At 46.8% G+C, this 22,799-nt stretch overlaps 1 protein-coding gene across 1 annotated transcript in view; it reads right to left on the bottom strand.

The window, feature by feature from the left end:
• LOC144130144 (cubilin-like) overlaps nucleotides 1–22,799 on the bottom strand; it is a 107,948-nt gene that overhangs the window by 18,184 nt on the left and 66,965 nt on the right. The window contains exon 7 of the mRNA XM_077664159.1: nucleotides 5,968–6,149. Coding sequence (XP_077520285.1) covers nucleotides 5,968–6,149 — 182 coding nt within the window. The remainder of the gene's footprint in view (nucleotides 1–5,967; nucleotides 6,150–22,799) is intronic.

The raw sequence follows: 22,799 nt of genomic DNA, 5'->3' as shown, positions 1-22,799 counted from the left end.
ACCTTCAGCATGGATTTCCTTCGCTATCATTTTGTCTACCCAACCAAGCGACATATAAAGATCACCCCTAAGGCCACTCCGGAATGCCCCGCCCCTCAGCTTTATCGAAGGAATCCCATAAAAGTGAACCTTTCGACTAGTGTTGTGCCAGGGAACCTTCCATTATGGCAGTGGTGGCGGTGGCGCCAGAAGGAAGTGGCTTGATTCTTCGCGCATTTATACTTTTTACAGGGACCTCAGCCGCTGACTTTCTTTGCCCTGCCTAACCTTCAGCATGGATTTCCTTCGCTATCTTCTGTCTACCCTACCAAGCGACATATAAAGATCACCCCTAAGGCCGCTCCGGAATGCCCCGCCCCTCAGCTTTATCGAAGGAATCCCATAAAAGTGAACCTTTCGACTAGTGTTGTGCCAGGGAACCTTCCATTATGGCAGTGGTGGCGGTGGCGCCAGAAGGAAGTGGCTTGATTCTTCGCGCATTTATACTTCTTACAGGGACCTCAGCCGCTGACTTTCTTTGCCCTGCCTAACCTTCAGCATGGATTTCCTTCGCTATAATTTTGTCTACCCAACCAAGTGACATATAAAGTTCACCCCTAAGGCCGCTCCGGAATGCCCCGCCCCTCAGCTTTATCGAAGGAATCCCATAAAAGTGAACCTTTCGACTAGTGTTGTGCCAGGGAACCTTCCATTATGGCAGTGGTGGCGGTGGCGCCAGAAGGAAGTGGCTTGATTCTTCGCGCATTTATACTTTTTACAGGGACCTCAGCCGCTGACTTTCTTTGCCCTGCGTAACCTTCAGCATGGATTTCCTTCGCTATCATCTGTCTACCCTACCAAGCGACATATAAAAATCACCCCTAAGGCCGCTCCGGAATGCCCCGCCCCTCAGCTTTATCGAAGGAATCCCATAAAAGTGAACCTTTCGACAAGTGTTGTGCCAGGGAACCTTCCATTATGGCAGTGGTGGCGCTGGCGCCAGAAGGAAGTGGCTTGATTCTTCGCGCATTTATACTTTTTACAGGGACCTCAGCCGCTGACTTTTTTTGCCCTGCCTAACCTTCAGCATGGATTTCCTTCGCTATCATCTGTCTACCCTACCAAGCGACATATAAAAATCACCCCTAAGGCCGCTCCGGAATGCCCCGCCCCTCAGCTTTATCGAAGGAATCCCATAAAAGTGAACCTTTCGACTAGTGTTGTGCCAGGGAACCTTCCATTATGGCAGTGGTGGCGGTGGCGCCAGAAGGAAGTGGCTTGATTCTTCGCGCATTTATACTTTTTACAGGGACCTCAGCCGCTGACTTTCTTTGCCCTGCGTAACCTTCAGCATGGATTTCCTACGCTATCATCTGTCTACCCTACCAAGCGACATATAAAGATCATCCGTAATGCTGCTCCGGAATGCCCCCCTCAGCTTTATCGATGGAATCTCTTAAAAGCGAACTTTTCGACTGGTGTTGTACCAGGAAAATTTCATTCTGACAGCGGTGGCGGCGGCAGAAGGACGTGGCCTGATTCTTCTTGCATTTATATTGTTTACTGTGACCTCAGCCGCTGACTTTCTATGTCCTGCCTCACCTTCAGCATGGATTTTCCTTCGCTATCATCAGTCTACCATACCAGCGGACATATAAAGACTATCTCTAAGGCCACTCAGCAATGCCCCGCCCCTCACCTTTATCGAAAGAATCCCCAAAAAGCGAACTTTTCTACTAGTGTTGTACCCGCCGCGGTGGCTCAGTGGTTAGGGCGCTCGACTACTGATCCGGAGTTCCCGGGCTCGATCCCGACCACAGCCGCTGCGTTTTTAAGGAGGAAAAACGCTAAGGCGCCCGTGTGCTGTGCGATGTCAGTGCACGTTAAAGATCCCCAGGTGGTCGAAATTATTCCGGAGCCCTCCACTACAGCACCTATTTCTCTCTTTCTTCTTTCACTCCCTCCTTTATCCCTTCCCTTACGGCGCGCTTCAGGTGTCCAACAATATATATGAGACAGATACTGCGCCATTTCCTTTCCACCAAAAACCAATTATTATTATTATTACATTCTAGTGTTGTGTCAGGGAACCTTTCACTTTGGCAACGGTGGAGGCGGCAGGAGGAGGTGGCTTGATTTTTTGTGCATTTATATTTTTACAGTGACCTCAGCCGCTGACTTTATTTGCCCTGCCTAACGGTCAGCATGGATTTTCCTTTGCTGTCATCTGTCTACCGTACCAACTGACGTATAGAAATGATCCATAAGGCCACTCCGAAATGCCCCGCCTCTCCGCTTTATCGACGGAATCGCCTAAAAGCGAACTTTTCGACTGGTGTCGGGCCTGCGAACCTTTCATTCTGGCAGTGGTGGTGGCAGCGGAATAACGTGGCCTGATTCTTCTTGCATTTACATTGTTTACTGTGACCTCAGCCGCTGACTTTTTTTGCCCTGCCTAACCTTCAGTATGGGTTTCCTTCGCTGTCATCAGTCTGCCCCAATAATGTACGTATAAAGATTATCCGTAAAGCCGCTCCGGAATGTCCCGCCCCTCAGCTTTATTGAAGGAATCCCATAAAAGAGTACTTTTCGACTGGTGTTGTGCCAGGGAGCCTTTCATTCTGGCAGCGGTGGCGGTGATAGAAGGACGTGGCTTGATTTTTCTTGCATTTATACTTTTAACATTGACCTCAGCCGCTCACTTCCTTTGCCCTGCCTAACCTTCAGCATGAATGTTCCATCGCTATCATCACTCCACCCTTTCAATGGACGTATAAAAATTATTCCTAAGGCCGCTCCGGAATGCCCCGCCCCTCGGCTTTATCGAAGGAATCCCCGAAATGCGAACTTTTCAACTGGTGTTGTGCCAGGGAACCTCTCATTCTGGCAGCGGTGGCAGCAGCAGAAGGACGTGGCTTGATTCTTCGTGTATTTATATTTTTTACTCTGACCTCAGCCGCTGGCTTTCTTTCTCCTGCCTAACCTTGAAACCACAGCTCTGTACGTCGCGAGGAGACGACAAGCAGACCAATTGGCCCGGAGGATGACCTTTAATGCACTCTCCTGATTCGCTGAGGAGATATCTGCCGTCGGTAGTGCTGCAAAGTTAATTATGGGATGCAATTTTTGATCCTGCGCTGCATCGGACTAGCGTCGAACTCTATCGAGCGCATCGCGCTTTATCGCCCTTTTTCTCACTTTATCAATAGGCATCCGGCGATATACGTCTGTCTTCTTTTCTCCTGTTTTTAATACAGCAGGGCCTCTCACCGGCCCGTACAGTTAGGGATTCGGCTTTTTGTGTTATTTGATTGCAGCCCTGGCATGTACTTGCTGGGCCTTTCCTTGTGTCTCAGCAAATTTATTGGTGAAGTAGAAAACAGCGCAGTGACGACGGACAAGAACGAAGAATGAAGAAGCACAAGCGCTTTTTTGAGGTTTATTGGAAAAAAAAATCACAGGTATTAATGCACCCCAAAAAACAACCAGGATGCAGGCTTCTCCGAAAACACTTCTAATCATGGGAATCGAGATACTTAATCTCACAAACATGAAGAAGCACCGAAGCTGTGCTTACTCATGTGTCACCATTCACGTGGATGTGTATGCCTCACACAGTACCTTTGTTAATTTTTCCCTATGCCTGCAAATAACATTCGGCTCATAGAAAAGAGGTGTGCACATTTTTTTATTGGGGGAACCCGAGATATTATTGAGGGGGCAATCTCTGTTATGTAACGCAAGGTTGGGCAATGGGGGGCCTTTTAACAAGGTATTATGCTTACGGAGACGGGCGTTCACACAATTTTCTGTTTGGCCGATGTGTTTCTTGCCACAAGAAAACTCAATGTCATATACTACCCTTTCAGCACATGGTGTGAACTTATTTTGGTAGTTTATCTTGCAGGTTCTATACCGGTTGTTTTCTGTTTTTTTAGCCTTTGCTTTCCTATCTATAATGGCACATATTTTTTCAAGTTTTTTTCGGTGCTGAGAAAAGCAATTTAATACCATATCTGGCGCCTACACTCTTTAATTTATGTGACAAAAGATGAACATATGGTATAACCGCATGCCTCTTCGTACCTGACGGCTCTGATGGATAGGAATTCTTGAAAGATTTTAGTTTTTTCAGGATTTTATTGCATGCAAGCAAGATTATCTCTTCCGGAAGGTTCCAGTTGTAATCTGCTAACCTGCTGACAAAAACTTTTTGCCACTCCATGCACACATGATTCTGAAATTGCTGAGCCTAAACATGCAGCGGCTTTACCACATTCAACTAACTTATAATGGTCTGAGCGATAACTAAGCAAGGGCTTCTCTGAGCGCTGCTGAAAAAAAACAGCATGCGTGATCACGGCTCAGGGCCAATCTTAAGTCTAAAAACTGTAGCTCGTTGTTTTCCAGGACTTCGAAGGTAACTTTTAAACATTGTCCGCAACTATCAAAGACCGTCAATATTTTGTCTACATGGCCCTTGAAATCTGTAGGCTCAACAAAAATGAAATAATCATCAACATGCATAAACACCTGTTTTACGCAATCTCCGCACTTAGATTTTATCGTCCTGAAAACATGACAAAGAAAAATATAACTTAGCGCCGGTGCTACTTTCGAGTCTATGCACACGCCAGCTTTTTGAGCAACCAGTTTACCTTCCCACTCAACAAAAGTCGATTGCAGGTAAAACGTCAAAAGTTCCAAAAACGACTCCACAGATATCCCACAATCCGAAATAAATCATTCTTTATCATCTTCAATAGTTATGCTTTTTTAACAGACTGCAGGAGGTTATCCTGAGGTAGGGAATAAAACAAATCCTGCACATCGATGCTGTATACGCCACCTGAACCCGGGTTACAGCGTTGCAAATAGTCAACAATTGCGACAGAATTCGAAACAAGAAACGGATCATCAGTCACAAGACTGCTAAGGTGCTTTTGCGAAAAGCTTGATATCGAATGTTGTCAGGTGTTACGCTTCGTAACTATACATCAGAAAGGAATTTCGGGTTTCTGCGTTTTCGCAGAAAAGAAAATATCCAGACAATTTTTCTGCGAACTACTACTCTGCGAACTCTCTTCGAATACCGGGACTCATCTTCTGAACTCTCTTGGAGCGAACTCATTTAAGCTTCATTGAACTGAATCTCTCATCTGAATCATGAACCACCTTTCTGAGTGTTCGAAACTGGTTTTGTCCCCGTAGGGTGCCGCGGAGTTTGCGGATCCTCTTCCAAGCACACACCCCTGAGGAAGCCGGGGGACGCTTGTACCCATTTTTGCCGGTGGGTTTCCTTCTTTCTTCGTTCTTGTCCGTCGTCGCTGCGCTGCTTTTTACTTCTTCAATATGCACCAATTCACTCAGTTTTCGGTTCTTCAGCAAATTTATATTCCCGGAGGTCGTTTCCTCATTAGTTTCGTGTATTGAACCGCCTTGTGTTTCTCCTCTATATTTTGTGATCGATGGAGTCCATTGTGATGTACATGTACATCTTTTCCCAATCACAATAAACTTGTGTTTGTACGTTAAATGCATTCCTGGATTAAAACCGCAGTCCAGCTTTGCTGGGTGGCGTCGCATGCAGTGCTGTGAACATTAGAAGCTCGTATATGTTTTTTTCCTCTAAGATCAGTGTGCTCACTCAAGTAACCTTCCGTAAATAAAATCTAGATGGCAACTGCGAAGAAAACAGCTGGGCTAATACAAAATAAAGTGAGCTTAATGGAACTGAGCATTCCCGCCAATTGCTGGCAGTGACGGTACTGTGTTCGCAATGCAGCCTACTCTAGGCAGTTGCGTGTGATTATATTTCCTATTGGCCCGAACGCCAGCCATTTCCGGTGTCTTTCGGCAGAAGGTGCCACTGTTATACATCATTCATTTTTGCTGTTTGCGCAGTTGGGAATCTTCAAACATGGCCGGCAGCTCTTTCAGCGCTAACAAGCCTCTGGCCAGCTGCCGCACAGAAAACAAGGCACCCACCTCGATGTATCCGGCGGAGCAGTTCTCGGACTCGCCGAATGTAAACTCTCGAAACTCCACTCTGGGCAGGTAGTTGTTCTTAACGCGAATGGTCCAGAGGCAGGTGAGGCCGCTGTCTGCCTGGGCCAAGTCAGCTGGCGACACGATCGACCCCTCGCTCGCTTCATACAGGCCACCGCACGCTGCGAACAGTCTGCATCTTTAATATTTTTTTATTTACAAAATACTTTATCCCGAGGGTCAAGCAGAGTGGGCAAAACTACAGTAACAGCAAAAAAAAAATGTCAGTACGCCAAAATTAAACGAATAGCATTCTTCTCAAAGGATCTGACATGCGCACGAAGAACACGTAGGCAACAAGGGCTAACAGCGATCGCTCAAAAATAGCACTGTATTAAAATAAATGTCAAAAAAGGAAAATGGGGTAGGCGCAGACAGCCAAATGTTCAAAAAAAACAAAACATTTTCGTGAAGCAGCCCAGTTTGAGAATAGACAAAACATGAAAACTGGATCGTACATGCCAGGAACATGCCAAAAAAAGATGTAAAGAATAAGAGTATAGTAACTCAAAATGAGAGAAGACACGCTCTTCAAAATCGGCAGCATCACGCTTCGCAGCTGCCAAGCTATTCCGCTGAGCGAAAGTGCGGGCAAAGAAAGAGTTTTTAAAGAGGTTTGTGCGCGTAAACAGCGCCTCTATTTTTTATTTTATTTTTTTGTAAAAATAGAGGAGGCGCTGGCGCAAAGTGTGGCGCAAGGCTACGGTCATGTATGTGCCTGGAATGCCGAGTTAAGCTCGGGCGCAGGTAGTCGCAGGAGTTGAAATTAAACTGCTGATGATAAAGAAAGACAACAAATTTTAGCCTGGCGGGTCCTCTTATAGAGGGGAAGCTCTATCCCTCACATGCAGAACCTCAAGGACATGTCATTCCGAAGAACGACCTTCAAGCGGCGTTGCGGCTGTGACCTCATACCATGTCACTCGCCGCGCGGAGCCGGCAGCACCTGCTCGCCTTCGCAACTGCGTTGAACAACGTCCTTCAACGCTCACCTCGCAGTTGCGTTGAGCCACGTGACTCGCCCTTCATCCGATAAGATAATAAAAAGCGCGAAGCATTGCTTGACAGCCATGGAGGAGGAGTTGCGCGCTGGAACCAGTGCGTAGGCTGTGTATCGTGGACGGCTGACTGATGATTCTTATGGTGAAGAACGTCGACAGGGCGCCTTGCTGATGGATAGAGCGAGGAAACGTTAAACCACAGCAAACCATGTCTGACCATGCTCAACCGAGCTTCAGGTCTGTGAACTTGGCTCAGCTGGGTTGAACCCAAGCCATTTTTTTTCCAAGGGTGTAATACTGCTTGCGGCCAAGAGATGGGACGGTGAAGTATGCCTCTGATAACAGTTCGAAATGAAGCGTATTGCTTATATTCATGTGCAGGTCTTATATATGTGTTCTAAGCTGATAGCTTTGTGTGCTGTGTGGCAGACTTCAATTTGTGGCGGAGAAAGCCAAGTTTATTGGAAGTGGCAGCGCAAATTGTTTAATTATGATTGGTCCAGGTAAGATGCTTATTTAAGGTTAAGCCTAGGTACATATAATTATTGACCTGCAATAATTTCTCGCAGTTCACTGTATAGTTAATCTATAATGGTTGTACGGGATAGCCCACCAGAGCAGCCTTCAAGGTACATTGTTCTCTACTCCGAAATGGCCCTCACTCCTCAAATGCGGAAAGGCGCTGAGGTCTCCGCACGGATAATTCAAATGTGTCTGGCCCTGTAGATTTTACCGCAAAGCGCATACTTTCAATACCGCTCAACTTCAATAAACGTTACGCAGTCAATCTGTTTTGCAGCGTGAATCTTTACAGGCCTCGTGCGCTGCCATTTCAGTCGTACACGTGGCGCCATCTGGGAGGCGCAGCGAAAAAAAAGCGGTTGTCCGGATCCGACGGCGCTGGCACCGCTGACGTTGTGCTCCTCTGACCGCGTCATGGCACTTCGCAAGAACAAGCAATTAGGAGATGCCTAGTAAAACACACACCTCTGTTTATTGTTGCGTTTATGGCCACCTCACACCTGAATTCGTGTGTGCCCGCAAAACACAAAAAAATGCTAATAGAAATTTGAAATCCATCTACACCAAGATAATTTGACGCCGTCAAGAAGTATAGTTAAGCTTTTATATAGCCGTCCAATGTCTTGAAGACCACCTGTAGCCTAAGCTGATGCAAACGCTATCTGTCGGCTATAAGAGGTTTACCCGGACGTCTTGTAGACTTCTAGGTGGCACCTAGATTAGCTGTATAGATGTGTTTTAGCCTATTTGTATCTGTTGAAATGTAACAATATTAAGTGAAAGGCTCTTTACGATGCTTGGTGTCTAACAAGCAGTAAGAACTGTGATGAAAATACGAATGTTCTGCATGCTTGGGAGAAAAAAAAATTGGTATTGAGGGCGTCTGAGAAAACTTGTTGCTGTGCGGTCTCTTGTCCCTCTTGTGTGACATTTGGTCTGTTGTCCGCAGATTAAAAGCTTATTCGTTCTGCAAAGAGGTCTAGGTACCAGATAATTCGTACATGAGATAACACAACAGTTTCTGTTGCAACAAAATACTGTATATCAAGAGTGCAAAAGAAACAGCTGCACCATCTCTTGCTACAGTTGCCTGGTACCTAGACCTATTTTCAGAGCGAATACGCCTTTAATCTGAAGACAACAGGCCAAATGTCAGGCAAGAGGGACAAGATAGCACAGCCTCACACATCCTCAATACACACACTTTTTTTTTCTCAAGCGTGCAGTACATACGTATTTCCTTCAAACTGAGTTCTTATTGCTCGTGAGGCATAAAGATGGGCTCTTTGTAAAATGTCTTTCACTTTTCCTGCTTCGTAACTATAAGTGAATTGTGCCAATGTGACATATTCCCTCAATGCCTGCTCTAAGATGAAAGTTTTAGGAGGGCAAACTGTGTTAATTAAATGCAGTCATAGTTGAATTTCAAGCAAAAGTCACTGTAGAACAATAAAAATAAACAATATGGTTGGTTCGCAATGCAGGCAATGTTATCAGTGGAAAAGAAAAGCAAGAAATTGCTGCAGTTTAAGAATGAAACATTTTATTCCCTCAGTGAAACATGACTGCTACTTAAGATTGAAAAAGTGAAACGCTGAATCAAAACACTTCACAAATGACCTAAAGATAACAAGAAGTATCATTTGGAAGGGACAGTTCATTAGCATCTGCTATACATGGTAGGCACCAGGTCCACGTCTCCCATGGGGACTCCAACACAAATGTTGGTAGTCGCACTCCACAGAGGGCACGAGAAAAGGCCATGATTACTAGATGAAAACAAAAATTAATGTCAATTTTTAGTACTAAATTTTGGGTCTGATCGCATGCAGGTAGACTAAAATACGCATGACAGCTCGCAACTAATAACTGTATGTCATGTTCCATTCATGATTGTTCTGCATGCAAGCGAAACAAGGACTGCGCAAGCCACACAGGTGGCTCACCAAATGTCAGGCGCCCAGCCAGCCACGCGCCTTTTGGAAAGCTTCGAACAACCTGCAAACACACAGAGCAGCACCATTGAGGTAAAGAGAATAAACAACATGCCAAAATATCAAAAGCTGATTTTGAATTAGATCGCTTTGTTGCTAGAACTTCCAATACTAATGATGCAAAACTCCCACAAAAGGGTCATGCAGTAATGCAGCTGTATTGACACATAATTCATTCAACTACTTTATTTTCTCTCTGGGCAATAGCAGCAGACTTCTGGCAGGATAAAAAATATTCACATAAGCTTCAGGAACTTGGCATGTAAATCAACAAACCCCACATAAATTGTCCCAAAGCAGTGACATTCAAATGAGCTTCTTAGCCACACTCTGGCAGTATTGTCACTACTATGTTTTCCTCTCACCTTCTACAGAATAAGCCATCCACATCAAATAGATTTTGTTCTTAGTTTGCTCTTGCTTGTGCTTTAGGCATGCAATGTCATTTAACAACCATGAGCAAGCTGCCGCAATGAATCTTTATAAAAATAGCGCAAGCCCTGGCTCTTCTGGCAAACTCTAGCAGGCCTAACAAAACCAAAATGTCAGGTGAAGCAAGCAGGATTTGTGAAAAAAATTTAGCAAGCAGCATCAAGCGAGAGAAAAACAGTATCAGCTGTGAGGAGCGCTTACCAAAACTTTGAAAGTTGAGGGCACCCACACCGCTGTCCCCTTTTCGTTTGCTTTCCCGCGATGCACAGCGCAGCAGCAGTCTCGCCTCGAGTAGGGGCACATTCCCTGGTTAGTTACCTTAACTAACAAGAGAGGGCGCCAGCTTCGCAGCGCGAGCAAGGCTGGAAATTAGGCAACGGGGAGTAGGGAGGTTAGCTTTGGGAGCACATGGCAATACACCAAATCGGGGGGTACAGGGTGATATGGGATGGGCGTCTTTCGAGAGCAGAGAGGCTAGCAGTAAGATAGCATTTGAGGAACGATTGAGAAGGATGGAGGAAAAGCGGTGGGCTAGGAAAGTTTTCAGATACCTGTATATAAAGAATGTTGACACGAAATGGAGAAAGCGAACTAGAAAATTGACAAGCAAATATCTGGACAGCAGTAAGGGGGCAAATCAGCAATTATCGGTTAAGAAAAAGGTTAAAGGAACACAGAGAGCTTGGTGGAAAACAGGGATGCTGAAGAAATCGGCACTAGAAACATACCGGACCTTTAAACAGGAAATTGTCAAAGAAAATATCTATGATAATTGTAGGGGAAGTTCTTTGTTGTTTGAGGCCAGGACTGGAGTTTTGCGGACTAAGAAGTATAGAGTCAGGTACCAGGAGATTGGCACTTTGTGCGTTGCGTGCGGAGAGGAGGAGGAAACGGCTGAACACTTGATACTTTTCTGTAAAGGGCTTCACCCTACAGTGGAAGGCAGCGGGGCTGACTTACCCAAGGCATTGGGGTTTAGGGATAGTGAAGGGAAAGTGGATTTTAAGAGGTTAGAAGTAACCAAGCGAAGGTTATCTGATTGGTGGCTAAAAGCAAGACAGGAGTAAAATTTCACAAGACATGGCTAGGTGGCTTGAGCCACCGCCCGATGTAAAGGGTTCAGCCGTATCCATCCATCCATCCATCGAGAGATGGCTTGCGCGCGCGCGGGAGAGAGCCGCTTTGGCCGGGATCGTCGGCGCGAGTGGACGTTTCGCACGCGGCTCCGCTCGTTGCCAGCGGGGCGAAGTGGCGGGGAGACATGCTCCCGTGTCTCGTCCCGTCTGGCTTCGGAGTATGCCTTGCCCTAGCGTGGACGAACATTCGCTCGTGACCTTGCTGGTGAGTCAGGCGACCTCGAATCATTAGCGTATTTTGTTGATAGCTAACTTAATTGTTGCTGTAGCAATAAATGCCTCTGTGTCAGCCGGAGTGTGTCGCTCCTCTGTTCCCTCAGAACATGGCCGCCGCGGTCGGCTTGCGCTCGGTAGCGCACGCGATCACGGGGTGGGGTCTGGGCGGCTTTGAATGGTGTCAGCCGCGATCAAGGGGGGAGCAGGTATATATCTCCCCTATTTAAAACCCCACATCTGGCGCCCAACGTGGCGCCTGCTCTTGGAACATTGCACGACTGTCTTCGGTTCGAGGAACGCTCGTTGTCCGGACTTCACAAGTCGAGAGCCTAGAGTGAATTTCGATCGCTAGGACCTGCTTTCTTGAGTGCGAGGTGCATTGAGCTGCAGCATATTTAAACTTTTCGACATGCTCAGCACGTTTTTCGTCAAGTTTCCTCTGGAGTTTGTTCAGCACGAGAACCACTTGGTCCGCATCGAGGGAGCGCGAGGCCTAGCACCCGCTGAATTGGCGAGCCCGAAGCGAGTGAGTACAGAAGCCGCGTGGCTGGTCCGAGTTTTCTCTCATAGCCTCCTCTATTTTTTTCGTGCCCGCTCAACCGCGGGGAACGCCGTTGTTAGGCGCCGTTCGTGCTATTACGCGAACATGCCGACGAGTGGCGCGCAGCCCTGGAATCCCGTAACAGGCAAACGACCATTGACTAAGTAAAACTCTAGTTAGGGCGAGTTGGTTCATGTTGAAAGAAAAACTGGTAATGGCGCAAGAAACGGGGACACAGAAGGCACACAAAAGACAGGACTGACGCCAACTTACAACTGGGGTTTATTGCACCTAGCCTGCCTTTTGTACCACAACCAAGCCATATCAACAAATGCGTAAACGTTGTACATATCAAACGGCAATTTATGCGAACACTGGCAACAAAGTAACGCTGATCACTACAGTATCTATTCTACACAGAGCTTGGGAACCCAACTTCTTTTCTGGCCAGCAGAAATAATAACATCATCATCCAAGGGGCATGACAAGTCTACACTATCAATTTATGAAACCCGTGAAGAAGGCGAAAAAGAGCAGAAATTGAACGACTATGAGATAAAACCACGTGAAAAAAGATGACAATAAAGAGGGATGAAGTCTGAAGATACAGCGCCTAGCGTCAAGTGATAAAAACTGAATATCATTCCTGTAAAAAACAGTCGTCTTAGCGTCTAAAAATCTAAAAATTGTAAAACACCGAAAGAAAGGACGAAACAAGAGCACAAAACCAAGGGAAATCTGCGAACTACAAAAACCTTCTATAAAAGACGTCTCGGCACTGCTAAGAATAATGGAAGGCCTGCTAACGCATTTGTTTCCAGCTTTTTTGATTAAATATGCCTCAACAATCTCAAAGAGTGGAAAAGATAAAACAGAGAGAGAGAGAGATTGTTGAGGCATATTTCATCAAAAAAGCTGGAAACAAATGCGTTAGCAGGCCTTCCATTATTCTTAGCAGTGCCGAGACGTCTTTTATAGAAAGTTTTTTGTAGTTCGCAGATTTCCCTTGGTTTTGTGCTCTTGTTTCGTCCTTTCTTTCGGTGTTTTACAATTTTTAGACGCTAAGACGACTGTTTTTTTACAGGAATGATATTCAATTTTTATCACTTGAAGCTAGGCGCTGTATCTTCAGACTTCATCCCTCATTATGTCATCTTTTTTCACGTGGTTTTATCTCATAGTCGTTCAATTCGTGCTCTTTTTCGCCTTCTTCACGCGTTTCATAAATTGATAGTGTGGACTTGTCATGCCCCTTGGATGATGTTGTTATTATTTCTGCTGGCCAGAAAAGAAGTTCGGTTCCCAAGCTCTGTGTAGATTAGATTCTGTAGTGATCAGCGTTCCTTTGTTGCCAGTGTTCGCATGAATTGCCGTTGGATATGTACAACGTTTACGCATTTGTTGATATGGCTTGGTTGTGGTACAAAATGCAGGCTAGGTGCAATAAACCCCAGTTGTAAGTTGGCGTCAGTCCTGTCTTTTGTGTGCCTTCTGTGTCCCCGTTTCTTGCGCCATTAACAGTTTTTATTTTTCTTTGACCATTGACTACTGCTTAATCTCGCAGGGGATGTATAGCAAGCTCGCAATGATGGAAATAGACGAAGAGGGGAAGTACGGCCTTGGTAGTGATCATAAGCGTATTAGTCGACCGTTTGGAGCCCTGCTCAAAAGAGAAATGAAGGGGAGTCAAAAAGAGTGCGCAAAATTAAATGACGAACAAATAGCGCAAATAGCGGCCTGCATAGAGGAAGCAATAGAGACACATCCCATGGAAAAGTAGGATTATAATAAGATAGAACTACTCATTAGTACAAAAATAAAAGAAGTAAAAGGAGTAAACCGCTGCAGAGGAAAGAGGAAGCCACGATGTTGGTGGAATAAGGAAATTGGGGAGGCCATCGAACAACGACGGTTGGCATCACGGGAACACAGAGAAGCAAAGAGGGCACAGTTATCTGAAGAGGAAATAGGCCGAAAATGGGTCTCTTATCGACAAAAGAAACAGCAAGTGCAGGTCCTCGTCCAGGCTAAAATAAAGCAGTTCTCTGATCGCTGGTTGGCTTTAGTTCGCGATGTAACTAAAGGGGGGCAAAGAAAATTCTGGAACCATATAAGCTGGCTGGGCAAAGCGAATCACAGAAAGCAGGAACAGATTCACGATGCCGAGGGAATATGCTTAGAGGGAGATGACGCTGTGAACTACATTTCATCAGTTATAGCTGTGTCATTCAAGAAAGACGATAGAGTAATCACCCCAAATGAGGGAGCATCACAGGACAGCACAATAGAAAACAGCGTGGAACTGACGAATCTTAACTGAAAAAAGGCGAAAGCAAATATTCCATGATGTACGTCCGCAGGGATCGACGAAATTCCAATCAAGCTAATTAATGAACTTTGCCCAAGAGGCAAGGAAACGCTGATAAAAACATCTTAACCGAAGCGGTGGCCGTGTGGTAGAGCATCCGCCTCGCATTATGGAGGTGCTGGGTTCGATCCCCAGTGCCGCCGGGTACCCACCGATTTTTAATGGGTACAAGATTTCCCCCAGCCTGGTGCTCGGCTCTTCTGGGTGAGATGCTTGGAAAAGGGTCTTGACCACAGTTGCTCTGATGGATCAGCGATAAGTTCCGCCGTCAACAACGTTAAATCCGCCTCGTGCGGTAGAAGCACATTTGTTGCCCTTTTTTTTATGGATGATACCTTCTAACCACGTTGCCCGAAGGGGTACCACCGTTCGCAGCTGGGCGAGCACTCGGCCCGCGAGGGGCGCAGCGGGGTTTACGGAGCTACTCCCAAGCGAACACCCCTAAAGGAAGCCGAGCGCCAGGCCGGGGGCCGCTTGTACCCATTTTTACCGGTGGGTGTCCGGCGGTGGGTTTCGAACCAACCAACTAGGCCACGGCTGCGCACGGAGGCAGTCGCTGATAAAGGAAACGCTGATAGCCGACCGCAGTCGTAGCCTAGTGGTCTGGGCGTCCGCCTCGGCTGCGGGAGGCGGTTGGTTCGAAACACCATCGCCGGACACCCACCGGTAAAAATGGGTACAAGCCACCCCCGACCCGGCTTCTTCACGGGTGTGTGCTTGGAGGAGGCTCCGCAAACCTGGCTGCGCCCCTTCGGGGACGAACCCAGTTTCGAACAACAACCTGTAAAGGTGGTTCGTGTTTCACTCCCCAGTGAAGAGTTCGACTCAAGACTCGTACGCTCTAACTAGCGTCAGGTTCAAACACTATGGTCCTTTGTCAGAAGCGATTCAGAGTTTCGCTACGGTCATGGGCTAGTCCGGCTTTTCGGCTGTCTGACTTTGTGAGAAAAAAAAAACAGTGTTTGCTGCTGTTTTGCTGATCACACGTTGACCGGAGTGCCCTACCACCTTTAGCAGGCTGCGAGATCGTTCGAAACTGCGGCTTAGCCCGCGAGGGACGCAGCGGGGTTTGCGGAGCTTCTCTCGAGCGAACACCCCTAAAGAAAGCCGGGCGCCAGGCTGGGGGCCACTTGTACCCATTCTTACCGATGGGTGTCCGGCGGTGGGTTTCGAACCAACCACCTCCCGCAGCCGAGACGGGCGCCCAACCAACTCAGCGCACGGAGGCTGTCACAACAAATCAGCAAATTCCGCACAGCTGGAAACAGAGTAAAATGAATTTGATTAATAAAGAGAAAGGCAATAAGACGAACATAAAATCCTTCCGACCGATTACGATCACATCAGTTACATACAGGCTGGCGATGTAGGCGGAGAAAATAAAAATTCAGGCATGGGTAGAGAGTAATAGAATACTCGGATAACTTCAGAACGGGTTCAGAAGTGGTGGGCGCTTAGATGCTTGCCTGATCGTGCTTACCCAGTGCATATAAATAGCTAATGCGGAAAACAGACCTCTCTATTTAGCCTTCCTGGACATAAGCGGTGCATACGACAACGTGAAGAGGGAACTCCTGTGGAACATATTAAAAGGTGAAGGTGTCGGTCATGAGGTAATTAATTTTCTACAGGAAATATATCGAGAAAATGAGTTGAAATAATATGGGAAGGAAATAAGAGTACAACTGTCCAGGTACACAAAGGATTAAGGCAAGGTTGCCCTCTATCACCGCTGCTGTTCATGCTTTATATGATAAGCATGGAAAGAAGGCTACAAGGAAGCAATCTAGGTTATGATCTGTCGTACACATTAGGCGGAAAGGTTGTTGAGCAACGACTACCGGGTTTAATGTATGCGAACGATATTGCACTGTTAGAAGATAGCCAGGAAGATTTGCAAACTTTGGTGAATTGCTGTGGAGACGAAGGAGACAGTCTAGGTTTCAGTTCTAGCGCAACTAAGTCAGGTGTGATGGTTTTCAACGGTACAACTGATCAGCTACAACGGTACAACAATACAAGGCCATGAAATACCTCGAGTGACCGAACACAAATATCTCGGGGTATGGGTAAACAAAGGGCATATGTACACGGAAAAGCACGAGCAGTCTCTCATAGCACAAGGGCGAAGAGATGCCGGGATAATGAAACATAGGGCATTGTGGGGGTACAACAGGTATGAAGTCCTCAGAGGTATTTGGAAAGGAATGATGGTCCGGGGCTTAATTTCGGGAATGTGGTTCTATGCTTAAGGGCTGAAGTTCATTCGCGATTAGAAGTAAGTCAGAGAACTGTTGGAAGATTAGCACTGGGTGCCCACGCGAAAGCCACAAACGAGGTAGTACAGGGGGATATGGGCTGGGTAACGTTCGAAGCACGGGAAGCTCAGAGTAAAGTACTATGCGAAGAACGCCTGAGGAAATTAGACGATAACACGTGAGCAGCTAAGGTATTTAAATACCTGTACAGAAAGAGCGTTGACTCACAGTGGCGGAAACGAACTAGAAAGCTGGCTAGTAAGTTTGCCAGAGACGAGGAAGGAGAAAGAAAGAGCATTAAATGGCAGGTTAAAAACGTCGAAGGTAAAAATTGGATAGATTCAATGAAAAAGAAGCATAGTGTATAACTATACCGATGCTGGAAAAGGCAGATCAGGGAGGAAACGTTTTATGATAACTCAAGAGGTAGTGCCCTCCTCTTTGAAGCTAGGTCACGGTGTCTTAGAACGCGCAGCTACAAAAAGAAATTTAACGAAGAAGATGACACATGTGCTGTGTGTGGTAAATCTGTAGAAACAATAGAACACCTCATTCTAAAATGTGATGGTATCCATCCCGATGTCGATGCAGGCACTGTCACTCTTCCTGAGGCCTTAGGGTTTAGAGATAACAATTGTCATGGAAATTAGCAAAAAGCGATTGGAGGATTGGTGGCTCAAGAGCAGAGAGGTGACATGTTTTAAAGTGTAGGAAGGTGTATTTTAAAGAAAATGGTGAATTGTAGTAACAACTTACAGCAGAGTTAAACAAATATAAAGGGAAAAAACTGAGCATGGTGGCAACTACCACTGCCCCGTTTCAAAGTTGGCGCTCCTACCTTCCATCCATCCATCCATCCATCGGAGCAGACGACGCGGCAAGAGTTGCACGCAGCGTAAAACGCGGCGTGCAATTCCGCTACTGTGCATACTCCTCTTCTTTTTGTAAGAGTGATATGCGGGCACGATCGTTAAGGTGCTAAGTTGTCTTTGTTAAGCCATGTGCACATGTACTTTAATAAAAGCTGCTCATCAAGGAAATTATGAAAGCGGCGGCGGCCGGGCATACAGATCGAACGTTGCTGCAGTACCGAGATGAATTCCTGTTTTCAGCTTTATAGACGGTAATTATTAGTGTGCTTCTTTGTACAAAACACATTCTCAGCACAAGTCGTATCTTATCCAATATATAAGCAGAAACATTAAGGAAGCATTTTTTGTGAGCGATGAGTGAATGGAAAAAAATTTACTGTCGTAGTTAGAATAAAACATACATGCGCAAAAAAAAGTTTTCACAACTTTAACATCTTTCTGGATAGAGGCTTTCATGTGAGCGGCTTCACCACGTCGTTCCTGTCAGTCACTGATAACGCATAGTTCACAAAAACAGGCCGGAAAAACTTTGTGCAGATGAGTTTCAGAAGCTGGCCGTGGTGATCACTGCAAGCAATAAGCTCACATTTCAGTGCTCCATGTTCTGCAAGAGCATCAACTGCATTGTTGACTGCAGCTTGCAGGGGTTTTGCTAAAAATCTTCTTTTGTTGAGCAACACCTCGACGTAGTTCTTCAGGGCGTACAGAACGTACACAAACTGCATTGAAGGATAAAGGAGGCCTCCTCTGTCCAGATGGCGGATCAAACTGGCACTGGGCGCAGGTGAGGCTGGTCGAGTAAGAAGAGCAGTGCAGCTGCTGCAATAATTTTTTTTTTTTTTGAGCAACGCGAGACCAACAATCTACTAACACCGCAAGTGCTTGTCTGGCGCTGGCAGCAGTGATTTCTGTGCTCTGAGAATGTCTTCGATGAGACTTTTCGCCTCCGGTGGAAAGTCGTCCGCGCGCTGGGTGACTGCAGGTTTGTGTGTATAATTGTTCCGGCGCCGAGCATGCTGGTTTCGTCGAAGTCTTGGGGAGGATTCCCTTTGTGCTGTTGGTGTTGTTCGGGGTCGTCTGAATGTGCCAGGATTAGAGGAAGCACGTCTTTGCTAACTTGCTGGTTTCGTCGAAGTTGATTGTGTGTCTTATAAGCTAGGAATGTTCAGTTACAAGACTGCGCTTTCTTGCATAGTTGCGGACGTCGTTCTTGTGTTGCCGAATTCTTTATTTTATATATATTTTTGGTTTCGCTGATGTAGCTTGCGTCGCAGTCGGCGCAAGAAATTTTATAGATATTGCCTTGGGCTGTTCTTTTCCGTGGCCGATTTTCGGAACACCTAGCTGGTAAGCAAGCGCAGCAGTGCATGTAGACTTGGGCGCAACCTGGAGACCACCCTTTTCTCAGGATTCGGGCGATGGTTTCGCTGGCACTTCGGCATAAGGCAGAGTGACGTATTTTTTTGTGGTGGCGTTGACTGTTATGCATTGATTTCTCGGCAGTGAGCACAATGCATGTTCCCTCAGAGTCAGCCAGGGAGTGTTCTGCCATCGCGCTCCTTTCCCTGTTAATGAACAGGGCAGAACACTGCGAGGCGTATGAACAAGGTTGATTTCGAGAGAAGTATTGGAAAAATTTGAAAGAAGAAGACACAGAAGAAAAATTTGGTGTCGATCGAGGCGCTTGGCGCATGCTGACTCAAAATTAACTGGCGTTTATTTCCCAGATGATATAAAAAGAGCGTTCCTCTTTGTTGTAGCCATGTATTGGTAATGGATTAGGACGAGTTGGTCCTTTGCGAAGGAGGCAAAGCCCACGTTTATTCCGCGGCCGCCGAAGCCCCACGCCTGCAGCACAACTACGCGCACGCCCATCCAACTACGCGCACGATCCATACAGGGCTGGCAGCACCGCCCCGCGGAGAAACACGGCGGACTCAGACGGCGCTTCAGCAGCCTTCGACCAGGCACGGAAAAAAAAAGAGGGGGCTTTGTTTCTGTATATATTTTTTCTGCTGTCTCTTTTTCGACTCTGGGATTCGCGGCTCCGGGAACCTGGTGGTCTGGGGCCACGGGTGCCGCTACGGGCTCTCTGGTATTGCAGCTCGGCACCGCGTGCTCCGACACCATTCGACACGGTGGGCGCCAGCCGCTCAGGAGCTGCGTTGTGCAGTAAGCGGGGTAGGACCACCCCACAAAGCTGATGTCTCTTCGGGGCTGCGCGCAGGTAACCCGTTTCAGATCTTATGTTGTGTTCATGGTCGTTGTCGCAGTGGTAGATAGGCCTGAGGGTTTTCGGAGCTGCCGGCACCACGTCAGGAGAGACACGAGCACTGGACCGTGTTGCTGAGAGGTGGGGAGGGGGCACTTTGCTGCCCACTCGTTTTTTTTAACCTCGCACGCATTAAGCTTTCTCGTTTAACTCAAGAAAGGGCTTTGTTCACTCGAACTTTGCGTTTGCACAGTCGCCCGACACGTTTTCCTAGCTAGTTAGGCATTGTGCTACGAGGCCCTTGCAGATGCCGTTTGCCCTCCAGTGACCTACGTTAAAGGCACGCCGAGAGCGTTTCGGCAATTTTGCAGGTCCGGTGGAGCCACCCAGGCTTGCTGTCCGGTGCACATCGTCTCGCTGCCGCCTGCTGCGACGGAGCGCCCTGTATCCTGTTCGCCGCATCCATCTGGAGCAGCCGTGGCGAGACCAGTCAGCAGTCACCTCCGGCTGCTGTTCTGGCGACTACTGCAGAATCCTGGCCTGCAGTTTTCAACCGGCCTTCTCTTGCTGGAGAGTCAGACGACCTCAAATCATTAGCGTATTTTGTTGTTAGCTGGCTTTATTGTTGCTGTAGCAATAAATGTCTGCTTTTGTCAGCCAGAGTTTGCCGTTCCTTTGTTGCCTCAGAGCGAGGCCCGCCGTTGTCGTCGTCCGCTCGGTAGAGTACGCGATCACGGGTTGGGGTCCGGGCGGTTTTGAACTGTGTCAGCTGCGGTTAAGTGGTGAGAACGTATTAATCTCCTCCGATTCAAACCCCACAAAGTTGAGCAGACCAGGATGTCCTCTGAAAACCACTGTTGAACAGCCTGCGTCCAAAAAGAAATGTACAAACTGAAGCAGAGAAAACGCCGCCTCTGCACAGTGCAATGGTTTACCAAAAAATCATTGCAAAGGGGCCACTTCCTAACATCGTCCCACAGCCAGCACACATACAGAGCAGCACCACTGCGCAGACTACTTCAGTTCGGGAGCTCTCAATCATAATGAAACAAAAGCCTGACAAGTCCATGCAGTAAGCACCCGGATTGTCACGATTCCCTCAGCTTCCTTATTTTTCCCCTGCGTTCATAACCATCTGCAGACCTGAGGCAAAACCCAAAGCTTGCATAATCTCTAGCAACTCGGCATATAAAAGGACAAACAGCAAATGATATAGCTCAGGCCAGCCCTGCACAAATCAACTGAAATAAGGCAATCATTGTTAATCAATGAAGTATTTTCATAATGACCTGTCACAAAACAAACCATGAACTATATATAGCTTGAGTTATTGGCTTGCTTGGTTTATGCATGCACTCACCGAATTTCCTGAAACCAATACAACTTGAGCATCATGATTACTTGCAAATTGTAAGTTGCGAGGTTTCACGTCCCGGAGCCATACATGGGAAACGAGGGAAGCCGTATTGGAGGGCTCCGGATTAATCTGGACGAAAAGGGGTTCTTTCACGCGCGCTGACTTCGCACAGCGCATAGGCGGTTTTGTATTTCGGCTCTATCTACATACGGCCGAATAACCCGCAACCTTGGGATCAGCACTCGAACTCCAAAGCCACACGGATATCGTGAAACAAAGCTAAAGCCACACATACTTCACGATAATGAAGAGTGCACATTCCATTGCGCAATTATAAGCACAACCAAAGCCTTCTGAACACAAGTGTCACTTATACCAATCACAGCCAATTTAACTGGAACACTTAACAGGCAACAGGAGAGTTCTTGGCAGAAATGAAACCGTGTGAGAATGCAATGGATTAGACTTCAATGCGTAGAACAATACACTACCACATTCAAATAAGAAAGGGCCTGCCTGTAATGAGAACGAAGATCGTGTACTGTTCGTGGACTATTTGATCAGAGAGGCACTTGTGCGCTAGATTAACGTGGTGAACTGCATTGGCAAGAATTATGCTAGAGTCCTTGGGCCGCATTCCAAGTTTGTGTCATAATAAAAAGCGTCATAATCTGCCGCACCGGACACACCGATTGGTCGAAACACAGGAAGCGGATGTCGGTTCTGTTGCGACTGGTAGCGGCGGCAGGATGTCACTGAGTTGCGGATGCCACAGCGAGACGTCCAGCGGCGCTTTTGCTCTTTGCCGAGAAATGGAACGCGACCAATGCAACAGAAGAAACATTCAGCCACAAGTTTCATTGCCCATCGGATTCCAATGTAAAGGGTAATATCAAAGTCGCTTTATTTACCCAATTGAGTTCAACAAATTCAGACACTCTTTTCTGTACCGTAAAGGCCGGAGGTGTACACAAAGAAGAAAATATTGTAGGCAACTATCCATGCCTTTAAGTGACAGAAGGCGCCCCTCACAGCCGTCGACCGCCGATGGAAAAAAAAAAAGGCAGCTAGCTTGTTCGCACAGCACGGCGTTTTACATTTATCTTGAGGAAAAGAAAACGCAGAGGAAAATTTGTAGCATGCACTCACTCGCTGCACAATGCGCGCTCCGTGCCGTGCTGAAAAGACGCCGTGACGACTTGCCGTCCGCAACATTGCTGAATGTTAGTTGGTGCTGTGATCGGACGGTTGTACAGACGGCAATTTACATTTTTCATTCCTTTTATGCAGCCACTGCAGGAACCGCGAGATGTCGCTGTTAGGGTTTTAATTTTTCTAGACCAAATAAATTAAAGGGATGAGCAAAAATATCTCCTTGCTGTGTTTCTCTTCATATATGCGTTGGGAGACTTCGCAGACGAAGTTTTCATAGGTTCGCCATGGTAATAAGCGCACGCATGCCCACACTGATGCTTAAAACTAACTTGCAAGCTAACTCGCGAGCTTACTGCACAGCCACACCACCGTTGTTATCCAAAACAGTAAGAAACGCCGAAAAACCACCTCTGGTATGTCAAACGTGGCGGTGTAGTACCGCGTCGCTGGCGATCTGACCACCGTGCACATGAGCGGTTTCACGCTGCCAAGGCAACACACACGGCCACGATGCAGGACGCTTCAACACCTAATAGAGTGTTCTAGAATAGGAAATACATGTCTGAGCGCAGTAAACGCAAACATTTTGCGGGACATTATGGTTTATGTTACATCATTCAACGTACGCAGACGAGATAACTCCGGTGACAGTGGCGTCATCCGGTTTGAATGAAGAGAACAATTTATGCAACAAACTAGTGTTTTTTA

This window comes from Amblyomma americanum, chromosome 1, assembly GCF_052857255.1.
Source record: "Amblyomma americanum isolate KBUSLIRL-KWMA chromosome 1, ASM5285725v1, whole genome shotgun sequence".
NCBI lineage: Eukaryota > Metazoa > Arthropoda > Arachnida > Ixodida > Ixodidae > Amblyomma > Amblyomma americanum.
This window is presented reverse-complemented; position numbering and strand designations above follow the sequence as displayed.